Raw genomic sequence first — 13,759 nt, 5'->3', positions numbered from 1 at the left:
GTTACCACCGATTCCTGGGTGCTGGCAACCGTGTCTCGGGGACTACGCCTCGAATTTCTGCAAAATCCTCCTCACCAATTTGTGACTTGTCCTGTACCCAGGGACCCCACAAGAAAGACTCTCTTGGAACAAGAGATTTTACATCTCTTGGATATTCAGGCAATCGAGCCGGTGCCGTGCAGCCAGGTGGGTACGGGGTTTTATTCACGGGTGTTCCTCGTACCCAAATCATCAGGGGGTTGCAGGCTCATCTTGAACCTCAAACGTCTGAACCAATACGTTGTCTACCGAAGGTTCAAGATGGCCTCCCTCCGTTCCATCCTGGCCGCCATTCGGCCTGGGGACTTCCTTACTTCGGTCGATCTGAAGGAGGCCTATCTACACGTCCCTATACATCCGTCGCATCGTCAATTTCTTCGATTTTGCCTGCACAACGCGCACTACCAATACAGGGCAATGCCATTCGGCCTTTCATCGGCCCCGCGCACCTTCACGAAGCTCTTGGATGCGCTGATGGCAAAGCTACGATCCCAGTCCATCCGGATCCTTGCATATTTGGACGATATTCTCCTTCTGTCCGGCGACCGGAGAACAGCGCATCGGGAGTTGCAGACCACGTTGACCTTACTACAACACCATGGCTTCACGGTCAATGTGCCGAAGAGTCATTTGGTGCCGGCGACCAGGCTCACCCATCTGGGTGCAGTGGTGGACACTGTTTCCAGCAAGGTGTATCTCTCCACAGAGAGACAACTCAACGTGTGCGCACTGGTGAACAGGCTTCAACGGCACCGGAAAGCCCCATTGTCCCTACTGTCCAAAGTGCTGGGGACACTGGTGTCATGCGTGGACATTGTTCCTTGGGCCCGTTACCACTACCGCATGCTTCAGTGGACCCTACTCCCTTACCAGCGGCGGCGCCTAAGCCATACACACCGGCTGATCTCCGTGGGGCAGGAGCTACGATCCTCTCTGAAATGGTGGAGGTCCTCGGCGCTGCGTCAGGGCTCCCTCTTCGGACACCTGTCATATACCATTCTTACCACAGATGCCAGCCTCCTGGGATGGGGCGCCCATGTCAACTCCCAGGTGACACAAGGGTTCTGGACACCCCAGGACCTACGACCTGTCAATATCAATTTCCTGGAGTTACGGGCTGTCCGTTTGGCACTCCAGGCCTTTTTACCCCTGCTGGAGGGACATCATGTTCTCGTCCGCACGGACAATGTGGCCACCAGGGCACATTTAAATCACCAGGGCGGGACGCGGTCACTCAGACTCATGACAGAAACTGTCCTGCTTTTCGACTGGGCGGAAATTCACCTTGCCTCTCTACGTGCGGAGCACATAGCGGGAGAGGACAACCAGCAGGCAGATTGGCTCAGCCGTCAGGAACTGGATCCGGCGGAGTGGAGACTCGATCCCCTTCTTTTTCAAGAAATTGTCCATCGCTTTGGGGAACCGGCAGTGGATCTGTTTTCCACATGCCAAAACACCCAGCTCCCAAGGTTCTACTCCCGATTTGCATCACCGGGAGCCGAGGGAGTCAATGCACTTCACCTTCCGTGGCCAAAGACACTACTCTATGCCTTTCCCCCCCCTTCCGCTTCTCCCAAAGGTGATAGGGAAGGTTCTCGTGGAGAGGGCAGACATAATCTTGTTGGCACCGCATTGGCCGCGACGACCTTGGTTCGCGGACCTCATGGGGCTCTCTGTCTCCCCACCGTGGAGGATTCCGGATGACCAGATTTCCCTCAGCCAGGGGTTTGTGCCCCATCCGGACCCACAATGGCTCCATCTAACCGCTTGGCACTTGAGGGGAACAGTTTAAGGAATTGTCAACTTCCGGACAACGTGATTACCACTATTCAGGCTGCTAGACGTCCTTCTACGACACGAATTTATCAGGCGACATGGGCCGCTTTCACATCATTCTGCTCCACCAGACATTTGCAACCTCAAGATTCCTCCGTCCTTTCGGTTCTGGAATTCTTACAGACAGGTTTGGACAAAGGCCTAGCGCCAAACACGTTGAGACGACATGTGGCGGCGTTGGCGACTATTATTAGAAGGGAAGATGGGGGCCCCTTGGCCCATCATCCATGGATAAAAGACTTCTTAAGGGGGGCTGCAAATACACACCCTCCTCCGGTTCGGCGTTTTCCCACATGGGATTTGACCTTGGTCCTCCAGGCCCTCACAGGACCTCCCTTTGAACCCTTGAGGACAGTGTCGTTACGACTCCTCTCTCTGAAGACAATTTTCTTGGTAGCGGTTACCTCGGCCCGGCGGGTGTCCGAATTGTCTGCCCTGTCAGTTAGACCGGATTTGTGTACCTTTTATCCGGACAGGGTGGTATTAAGGTTAGACCCTACATTTGTTCCCAAAGTTAATACTCACTTCCACAGGGCTCAGGAATTGATATTGCCGGATTTCTGTACCAAGGGCAATCATCCCTTAGAACTTAAGTGGCACAAGGTGGACGTCCGCAGAGCCTTGAAACTGTACATCAGACGTACGAAGGCGATACGTAAGACTGAGGCCTTGTTTGTGTCTTTTAGTTCCCTTAGACTGGGTCTCAGGGTTTCTCCCAACACCGTTAGTCAATGGGTGAGACTATGCATAGTCGAGGCTTACCGGGCGAGTTCGACCAGCCCACCTACTGGAATACAGGCACACTCGACAAGGAGTGCGGCGTCATCTGCGGCTTGGGCGACACAGGCGCCCATTGAGGATATCTGCAGGGCTGCAACATGGACTACGCCCACGACCTTTATTCGCCACTACAAATTAGATACCTTTGCTTCGGCGGAGGCGGCGTTTGGCAGACGGGTGCTTCAGAAGGTGTGCGAGGACACGCAATCCATGGTTCAACAGACTCCCACCCTTGAGCACTGAACTTGGGTATATCCCATGCTGGACTCTCCTTCCAGAAGCATGGGAGAAGAACCGTTGAACTTACCTGAACGGTCTTCTCGATGCTCTGGAAGGAGAGTCCATACCCTCCCTGGAACCATGGGGAGTTTTTGTTCCGGTTCAATTACTTGTTCTGAATTATAATGTTCAATAAATTGTTATTCTTCTTACCTTCGTTTTTTAAAACTGACTCCTTGGGGCAGCAAGGGGGCGGTATCTAATTATTATGTATTTATGTTAATTTAAAACTCAGTCCTACCAATAAGACTAGAGCTAAACCCATGCTGGACTCTCCTTCCAGAGCATCGAGAAGACCGTTCAGGTAAGTTCAACGGTTCTTCTTTGTTGTACTTTTTGAATGGCATTTTTGATGTTAGGTGTTCATTTTAGATCTTGAGCTAGAACCTAGAAATTTGAAGGTCTCTACTGTAGAAACTGTTGTCTAGTTTCCGCTCCAAGTCTCCAGAGAGGGGCGGCATGCAAATCTAATTAATAATAATAATAATAATAATAATAATAATAATAATAATAATAATAATAATCCACTGGAACTTGTGCCGGAACTACCATTTACCAGTGACAAAGAACTGGTGGGATCATAAGCCCGAAAAAGTGGTCGAAAATGAGCAAGCAAAACTACTGTGGGACTTCCGACTCACCGAATTCTGAAGCATAACACACCAGACATTGTGATCATGGAGAAAAAGAAAATATGGATCATCGACATCGCAATCCCAGGAGACAGCAGAATTGAGGAGAAGCAGCTAGAGAAATTAGTGAAATACGAAGATCTAAAAATCGAGCTACAACGACTCTGGCATAAGCCAGTGAAAGTGGTCCCAGTGGTACTTGGCACGCTGGGCGCAGTACCAAAGGATCTCAGCGGACATTTGAAAACCATCGGAATTGACAAAATCTCCATCTGTCAATTGCAAAAGGCCGCTTTACTGGGATCGGCAAACATAATTCGCCGCTACATCACGCAGTCCTAGGTGCTTGGGAAGTGGCCAGCTGGTGATGAAATACGAAATCCAGCATGGTGATCTCGTTTGCTGTGTTGCACTGACATAATAATAATAATTGTAATAGGTGGAAGTATGGGAGGGTTTTTTTCTAAAGTCTACTACCATTTCTACTGTTTTGAGTTTGTTTTTGCAATTCTGTCTGATCCTTGAATCTGAAACCCTGGAAAATGCAGGCTGCTATCATCGTTTCAGAGAAGCATAGGGCAGCTAGGCTATGAAAATCAGAATTGCATCTGTTTAGTAGAAGTATTTCATACATCTTATTGGCAAGTGAACATAAATTGTTCAGGAAGACTGAAGGCAGAGGGGTTTTATACTCTCTCTTTAAAATTCCCTTGTTTTTTGTTTCCTCCTCCTTTTGTTTTTTCTGGTAATCCATAGCTCTGGGGAATTTGCTTCTTCCTGTGTTAGAATCTCTTCTGCATTTGTAAAGACAGGGTTGGGGTGTTAAAATCACAGAAAGTTGCTCCTTAAAGAAAGTTTGCTTAATTCTTAGCAGATGGTCTTGTGAATATTAAATCTGTAGTGAATTGCAAAGAATAATAAAAAAGGAGCCATTAGAGAGCATTTCACTGAGCTAGCCTTCGGCTGCGCCATTTTTAATTAGTTTTAATTAAAGTAAACTAAACTGGTCTCCTGGTTTCTAGCATAGTGCCTTAACCACTGCACCAAACTGGCTCTCGGCTTTTTCAATTGTACAATTTTTATATTTGCTATAGAAACTGCAGTCTACCTAACATACCTCTTTGGTTTATATATTCTGAAATACAGTGAGCTGGTCATTAAAAAGCATTATCAAAAGTAGCTGGGCAACAATCTTTTCTTTTGTTTGAAAATGTATATGTATATATATATATATATATATATATATATATATATATATATATATATATGTCACATGTTTAAGCTGAATTTGAAAATTAAGGGAGACTAGGATAGATCTATTTCGGCCTTATTTTGGCCTCATCAGCTAGCCATACCCACTGGGACTTGAACCTGCAACCTTTGCCTTGTAAGGCAGAGAATTATCCTCTAAGCTACAGTATCCAATCCCTTCAGCTCTGTACCAGGGAAGGGTTACATTTTGTGTCGAATCACCCTGGTATATTGAAGGAACATCACAGCTCCTTTTTTTGCCTCTCGGCCCAACCCAGGGCCATTTATATATATATCCTAGTCTCCCTTAATTTTCAAATTCAGCTTAAACATGTGACATATATATATATATATATATATATATATATATATATATATATATATATATATATATATATATGTAGATTGTTCTGAGTTCGGGTTTTGCCCTGTGTGATATTTTGCATGTTTATGCGACGTTTCGGTGAAATCACATTCACCATCATCAGGCTGAAGTTTCCAAGCTTCGTGCTGATGAGGCCAAAATAAGGCCGAAATAGATCTATCGTAGTCTCCCTTAATTTTCAAATTCAGCAAAAAAACATGTGACATATATACATAAACATTTGATACATACAGAATATAGTTGTCGGCTATGAATAAATTAACTGCCTTGAAATGGTCCTGGGTTGGGCCTAGAGGCAAAAAGGAGCTGTGACGTTCCTTCAATATATACCAGGGTGATCCGACATAAAAAACCATATAGCCCCTCCCTGGTACAGAAGCTGGAGGGATCAGGCCTGGTGGCTCAACTGTTAATTCTCTGCCTTACAAGGCAGAAGCTGCCAGATCGAATCCCAGTAAGGAAGGGTGTGGCTAGCTGATGAGGCCAGAACAAGGCCGAAATGGTACCATCCTAGTCTCCCTTAATTTTAAAATTTCAGCTAAAAACATTTGATACATACATACATACATACATACATACATACATACATACATACATACATATATATGTAGATTGTTCTGAGTTCGGGTTTTGCCCTGTGTAATGTTTTGCATGTCTATGCGACGTTTCGGTGAAATCACATTCACCATCATCAGGCTGAATAAAAAAATAATGCTTTCACAGAATGAATTATTTCTGTTGAGGTAATCACTCAGTAGATTTTGGCTCTAGCTATTCTGGTGCTAATAGTATATACTTTTGAGGCATTTTCCTTTAGTTTGCTGGTGGGGATTATAAATTCCGTGTAATGTCAAGTTGATATTCTTGGTAATTGAAATTCTTATTTTGTTTTCAAAACCCAGCTGGAAGTCAGGCTCCCTTAAGCTGTCCTGTCCAGCCTGTGTCAGCTGTTTGTCTAGTGAAAAAGTCTAGCGAAAGTCATCTGCCAGATCTAAGGACTTTCTTGTCTCCCTTTATTCTTCTTCAGAGTAGTAGCTAGGCTAAAATGGTGGTTGTTGTCAAATTATACAATAGGGCTGTTTTCAGAGAATGGGGCTGCTGACTCAGAATTCCTCCAATTATAATTACAGAGGCAGGAAGAAGGCTTTTCTTTCAGCACTGACCATATTCACATTTCTAATAGAGTTTACATGGAGTTTGGGTTATTTCTGTATTTCCTGCGATTGTTAGATTCTCCTGATTATTTTTTAAAAGGCAGTTATGTTTGCTAAGCAGAATAGGAATGTGTATTATTATTATTGTTGTTATTATTATTATTATTATTATTATTATTATTATTATTATTTATTAGATTTGTATGCCGCCCCTCTCTGTAGACTCGGGGCGGCTCACAACAGTGATAAAGAACAATATGTATTGACAAATCTAATAATTTAAAATCTAAAATAGCAATTGTACATTTAAAAAATCTAAAAACAAGGAACCCCAATATAAAAAACATACATAGTCATATCATGCACTAAAACTACATAGGCAAGGGGAGATGTCTCAGTTCCCCCACGCTTGACGACAGAGGTGGGTTTTGAGGAGTTTACAAAAGGCAAAGAGGGTAGGGGCAGTTCTAATCTCTGGAGGGAGCTGATTCCAGAGGGTCGGAGCCGCCACAGAGAAGGCTCTTCCCCTGGGTCCCGCCAGACGACATTGTTTAGTTGACGGGACCTGGAGAAGGCCAACTCTGTGGGACCTGACCGGTCGCTGGGATTCGTGCGGCATTATAAATGCCCCAAATACATGATGTTCAAACCATTGATCCATTTTAAAAATATGTGAGGTTTTTATAAATTTTAAACAAGGTATTTAAACTGAATGTTGTAATACACTGCCACCGTCTTCTCTAATGACCAGTTAGAGAGTGCGTGGTTATTTACACAGCCTTTCAGAGTGTGATATCTGTCATAAATTCAGAATTCCTTTATGTGCCTAAATGTTTTTTAAACTAGGTTATGGTATATTTCTCCTATAGAAATATATATACCGTATTTTTCGCTCCATAAGACGCAGTTTTTTTCCTCCCAAAGTAGGAAGAAAAATCAGCCTCGTCTTATGGAGCGAAGATGAAGGCAGGGTGGGGGGGGGAGGCTGCGAACTCCGAAGCGCCATCCCGCTGGCTGGCTGGCTAGCTGCTGCCTGGCCCCCTCCCTCCCGGAGGAGGGTCTCCCTCCTCACCACCAGCGGCGCTCCCCACGCCAGCCAGCCAGCCAAGCCCCGCGCCCGCCGGAACCGGCTCCTCGCTCTCCCCCCGCTGCCCTCCGCGTTTGCAGGAGGTGGGGAGGGTCGGGCGGCCCGCCAAGGCCAGGAGGGACGCCGCTGCCCCCCCTTCCTTCTCTCCGCCCGCCGCTGCGCCGAGAGGAAATGCCGGCAAAGGCTTTTGTCAGCGGAGGCCGGCGAAGGCGATATTCAATGTCGGGGGCGCACGGGCGGTTGGCGCGTTCCCTATCTCCCTGCTAGCCCACTCGGAATATTCAAAATAAGAAAAGCCTTTGCCGGCGAAGGTTTTTCTTATTTTGAATATTCCGAGTGGGCTAGCAGGGAGATAGGGAGCGCCTGCAACCGCCCGTGCGCCCCCGACATTGAATATCACCTTTGCCGCCGGCCCCGCCTCTCCTACAACCCCCTTGCTGAGAGCTCTCGGCAAAGGTGAGGCGGGCAGGGCGTGCGCGCGTCACCGCTAAGAAGAACGGAGAACGAGAGTGAGTGAGAGCAACAGACAGCAAGATAGTGAGAAAGAGAGAGGGAGAGAAAGGGGGGGAGAGAGAGAAAGAGAGAGGGGGAGAGAGAGGGAGAGGGAGAAAGAGAGTGGGAGAGGGGGGAGAGCTAGCAAGAGAGGGAGAGAGAGAAAGAGAGGGAAAGGGGGGAGAGAAAGAGAGAGGGAGAGGGGGAGAGATAGCAAGAGAGGGAGAGAGAGAAAGAGAGAGGGAAAGGGGGAGAGAGGGGGGAGAGAAAGAGAGGGAGGGAGAGAGAGGAGATAAAGGAAGAGGAGAGAGAGAAAGGAAGAGAAAGAAAGAAAGAGGGATAGAAAGAGAGAGAGTGAGAGATGCTCAGTGAGCCTTTCTTTGAAGTTGCCTTTCTTTCTTTCTTTCTTTCTTTCTTTCTTTTTCTCTCTTGCTCTCTTGCTCTTTCATTCTTTTTTCTTTCTCTTGCTTTCTTTCTTTATCTTGCTTTCTCTCCTTCCTTCCCTCCTTCCATTTCTTTCATTCCCCCTCTCTATTTTTATTTCTCTTTCATTTTCTTTCTCTCTTTCTTTCTTGCTCTTTTTCTTTCTCTCTTTTACCTTCCCTTCGTCTATTTCTTCTTTTCTTTCTCCTTCCTACCTTCTTCCCTCCCTCCCTCCCTTCAGTCCTTCCTCTCTTACTCTCCCCTTTCATAAGTTTCCTTGCTTCCTTCCTCTGTTCCTGTTCCTTCCCTCTTTCTTTCTTTCTTTCTTTCTTTCTTTCTTTCCTTCCTTCCTTCCTTTCCTCCCTCCATTTCTTGCTTTCCTTTTCCTTCCTCCCTTCTTTCCTCCCTCACTCCCTTCTTTCACTCCTTCCTCTCTTCCTCTCCCCTTTTTGGCTCAAAATATTTTTTTTCTATTTTCCTCCTCTAAAATCTAGGTGCGTCTTATCAGCAGGTGCGTCTTATAGAGCGAAAAATACGGTATGTCAAGTTTTTCCACTCTGTCATTAGAACTTATTTATTTATTTATTTATTTATTTATTTATTTATTTCGAATCTGTATTCAGCCCAACTCCCGAGGGATTCTAGGTGGCTCACAACCAGAAAATAACAGATACAATGTAATATTAAAATCCTTGGATTTGATATTAAATGAGGCATGTATTAACTTGGTCTGCTTTACATTTCCAGAAGTATGTTACCCTCTACAGCTCCAGGGCTGATAAAAATTAGACCCTGTATAAGAACATTTCTATAGTGAGTGAAACAAAACTGCTGTGACCACCAACTTTATTTCTTCTTTCGAAATTCTGCAAAATTCAGACTTGTATTTTTAAAAAATGGATGCTTAATATTAGTTTCCCTCACTTTGAGGGAGAAAGGTGTATCTTATACATAAGGTTTCTTGTGAGAAATTCTACAATCTAGAGTTGCTCTAATTAATCCTACTTTCTTCCAATCTTATGTACTCATCAGAGCTTTGCTAATTTTTGCTTTGTAGATTATAGATAACTTCTTTTGTTCTAAATGTTGGCTGAATTTGAGGTAACCTCTATCTCTACGCCTAATCTATGGCAACAGCACCACCAGAAGGCTGTTCTTTGTCTATCATTTATCTTTCTCATTTAGTATGTGCACTTTGTACATTTTTGATATAAATATTCACATTTTTAATATAAATATTTATGTACAGAGTTACTTTGACCTTCCTCCTGTACTAGCCTGGCTTCAACCATATGCTACTGTGCTATGATTATCCGATGTCCTTCTAGTTTTGTTGTAGCTTTAATAAAATTGGATGGAAGAGAGGGGTTTTCTCTCAAACTACAAAGGTTCTGAATTCCTATAGGCAAGCAAGCAGGAGCAGATGCTTACATGCATTAATAACAACAAACTAAAGCTGTACTCTGCAGTCAAAGATAGTTTACCAAAAAATGAAATGTAGTAACTAGGTATGTCAGGAAATATTACCGAAATATAAATTGTTTAGCAGATGCTCCAAAAGATACAACAGCTTTGAGAATTACATATTATTCTGCTTAGCTGTCAAGTGTAATACACTTTTTTAAAGTGACTGTTTTGCATCAAATCCAACTCTGGAATTTGCAAAGAAGGAAGGGAATTGAGGAAAGAAGAGAATGAAGTAATCTCCTTACACATTCAGGAGGAAATTTATTTCCAGCTGTGGTGCATCTAGAAGCATTACAAGTTTGATTTTCCACATACAAAACAAGGATGTTCCAAAACACATTGGAGATAAGCCATTTTCTTCAGATTTTTTTTTTTAAATCTTAAATCTTGGTCAAAGACAAGTATGGAATGAAACAAATAGCAAACTCTTAAAAGTGAAAAAGGACCAACAAACATAAAACACAAATTAAAAGAACAATACAAAATATTACTGTCACTATTTTACTATTGGAAACTACGTTTCTAGGACCTCTCCCCCCCCCCCAAAAAACCCCACACCCTTGAATATTATTTGTCTGAAATTAAAGTAAAAGGCTAAAAGACAGGAGTGAATTGAAGTAAAACAGTCATGTGATAGCTATTTATATGCTTATTTAATAGTGTTCAAAAGTTAGTCCAGTTATATTATATTAAAAGATGAAGATTTAATATTCACTTACTAGCAGTGTTAGAGAACATGGCAACATCCAGGAGCTTAAAGTCCCTTTATCAGAAAGCAGAATTTATATATAGAAATCAGAGATCAGAATGGCAAACAAAACTATTTTACCAGGTAAGGGGAAATAAAACATATTCTAATATTGATATAAGATCAGCAGTACAGTAAAATGAGAGCAAAGGATTCTGTGGTGCCTGTAGCACATGGGTGTCAAACTCACAGCATCATGTTGCAGTCCCCTGACATATTTTTTAATGTATTTATTTTGTCCAATACACAATAATACACAATGAATGTTATAGGGGATATAGTAGAGAAGAAATACGAGATACTGGAGAGACTATAGGACAGGGGACGGAAGGCACACTAGTGCGCTTATGTGGAACTGGGGTGGGTGTGGCCGATGCATGACATATCCAGCCCATGGGCTGCCAGTTTGACACCCCTGCTGTAGCACAGAAGACATAAGAAAGCGGCAAATAAAATTGTTTTGTATCGGCCTTTCAAAATGGCCAAAGGAAGACCATTAAATCAGGCCAGTGTTAAAGCCCTTCTCAGCTTGGATGCTGTCATGTTTTTTAAATATTTTGCTGGTCTAAAACATACAACAGGAAGCTCAGGAGTACATTTCTGGGATATGCAAGGAATTTTCTCCTTGGGGCTCTCCTCCTTTCCCATAGAGCAGTGGTGGCGAACCCTTTCTTCCTCAGATGCCAAAAGCGCATGGGCACGTGCTATCACGCATGCACAAGTGCCCACACCCATAATCCAGTGCCTGGGGAAGGTGAAAACAGCTTTCCCCCGCCCCTCTGGAGGCTGGAAATGGACTGTTTCCCAACTTCTGGTGGACCCAGGAGGCTCGTGTTTTGCCCTCCCCAGGCTCCAAAGGCTTCCTTTCCCCATCTCCCTGGAGGCTCTCTTGAAGCCAAAAACGAATTCCCAGAGCGGTCAGCGCACACACATGCACATTGGAGCTGAGCTAGGGCAACAGCTGGCGTGCCAGCAGATATGGCTCTGTGTGCCACAGGTTCGCCATCACTGCCAAAGAGGTTCTGCCAGAGAGATGCTGAACCTCTATGGGGAAAATGCTATCTTTCACCATTCACTGTTCTGTAAAATTTGGGACGTGAAGCATAATGGCATGTCATTTAAAATCCTTTTAACAAGTGCACTCAGCAATATTGTTTATTACAACTCACTAAACAACCAAACAAAGCATAGAAGGGGGTAAGTGCTATTTGAGTGAAGTGTTTATGCTCTCTTGTTTATCAATTAGATTGCACTAACTGATATAGGTATGAAGCTGTATGAAGGACAGTTGAGCATTGAACTGATTTGTTGTTTTGGAGAGTGAAATCTGTATGCAAGGAGATGTTTACCCATCACAACCTCATGTCACAGATTCATTCAATATAAAAATATATTATTTTACTGACTATGTGAATTTATATTATACAGATGTACACCTTGCTGTCCTTCCATATTTTCACCAATGTCCTTGGGGAATTTTTGGGACTAAGAAAGTCATTTTTTAGCTTTTTGTAAGAATTAAATATACATAATATACTTTGTAAATAGTTCATTATAGTTCAGATTTACATACATTGAAAGAACACAGGCAAAATATTTAAATATGTCAAAGGGTTAAATAAGGTTCAGGAGGGAAGTGTTTTTAATAGGAACGTGAACACAAGAACAAGGGGACACAATCTGAAGTTAGTTGGGGGAAAGATCAAAAGCAACATGAGAAAATATTATTTTACTGAAAGTAGATCCTTGGAACAAACTTCCAGTAGACGTGGTTGGTAAATCCACAGTAACTGAATTTAAACATGCCTGGGATAATCATATATCCATCCTAAGATAAAAATGCAGGAAATAGTATAAGGGCAGACTAGATGGACCATGAGGTCTTTTTCTGCCGTCAGTCTTCTATGTTTCTAAAATAATTGTTTAACTCCTTATTTCTTGTATCTTTCACAGCCTGTTAATCAAGGAGATCACTATCAGAAAAAAATGAGCCCTCTTTCTCTGTCCAACTCAAGGTAAGTTGCTATTTTACAGCTCAGGCAAACCCGATGTGTTGAGAATACGGGAAGAACCAGTCAGTGTAACTTTTCTTTTGTGTACTCTTAAATCTTACTGCCAGTTTCTCCATCTTAAAAAGAAATGTGTATTTCCAGCCTTGACCACACTTATACTCTCATGCATAAGTAGAAACCTGAGGAATGGAAATGATTGCTGATATGTAGCTCAGCAGTTGAGTGTATTTGGACCGGTGCATACATTTTTAGCAACCACAAACAACAGCAGTGTCCACAGACTGGAAGCAAATAAATTGGAAGGCATTTATCATTGCAAGTCCTGGAATTCAGAAGTGACTGCGTTGAACCTAGAACAGTGCTTTACTATCTTTTTGTATTCCTATGTTTTGAAAGTACTGTAGTTTCAAGAATTCAGTAATGCTCGCCTTAGAAAAAGAGGCAAAAATATAAAAACATTGATTTTTTCCCCCTCATTTTATCTGAACTGCAGCTGACTTCTTAACTAAAGAGATTGTTTTCATAAGAACCCCAGGCTAAGGTTGAATATCTACCTCTGCACGACCGCTCTCATAACTCAGACTTTCTCCCATTGGGCAAGGGCATTGTGTCCCCTTTTCTAGATCAGTGTTTTTCAACCAGTGTGCCATGGCACACTAGTGTGCCACGAGACATGGTCAGGTGTGCCGCGAAGAAGGAAGCTCAGGTTCCGGTCTCGCAACTTTTTGCTGAGAGAGAGTAAGAGAGAGAAAGAAAGCAAGAGAGAGAGAAAGAGAATGAGAGAGAGAGAAAGCAAGAGAGAGAAAGAAAAGAGAGAAAGAGAGAGAAAGCAAGAGTGAGAGAGAAAGCGAGAGAAAGAAAGAAAGCAAGAGAGAGAGAGAGAAAAGGAGAGGAAGGGAGAGAGAGAGAGAGAAATGACCAAAAAGGGGAGGAAAAAAGAGAAATGAGAAAATGATTGAGACAGAGAATGAGAGGAAAGAAAGAGAAACAAAAGAGAGAGAGAAGTGACTCTTGATTTAAAGCATATGATAAAAAGCACCCAAAGAATAAGAGAAAAAACCCCCAGCCCTCACCTGTTTTTGGAAATGGTTCAAGAGTGTGTATACACACACACACACACACACACACACACACAAAAGGGTGGGGAGGAGACAGGGATGGAAAAAGTGAGGAG

At 43.3% G+C, this 13,759-nt stretch overlaps 1 protein-coding gene across 7 annotated transcripts in view; it reads left to right on the top strand.

The window, feature by feature from the left end:
• CFAP20DC (CFAP20 domain containing) overlaps positions 1-13,759 on the top strand; it is a 263,548-nt gene that overhangs the window by 166,318 nt on the left and 83,471 nt on the right. For all 7 annotated transcript variants that reach the window (XM_070738145.1, XM_070738144.1, XM_070738142.1 and 4 more), the window contains one exon: positions 12,527-12,588. In XM_070738145.1, the coding sequence (XP_070594246.1) occupies positions 12,527-12,588 (62 nt within the window). The remainder of the gene's footprint in view (positions 1-12,526; positions 12,589-13,759) is intronic.

This window comes from Erythrolamprus reginae, chromosome 2 (genome assembly GCF_031021105.1).
Source record: "Erythrolamprus reginae isolate rEryReg1 chromosome 2, rEryReg1.hap1, whole genome shotgun sequence".
Lineage (NCBI taxonomy): Eukaryota > Metazoa > Chordata > Lepidosauria > Squamata > Dipsadidae > Erythrolamprus > Erythrolamprus reginae.
The sequence above is the reverse complement of the archived record's forward strand: the minus strand, read 5'-3'. Positions and strand labels throughout refer to the sequence as shown.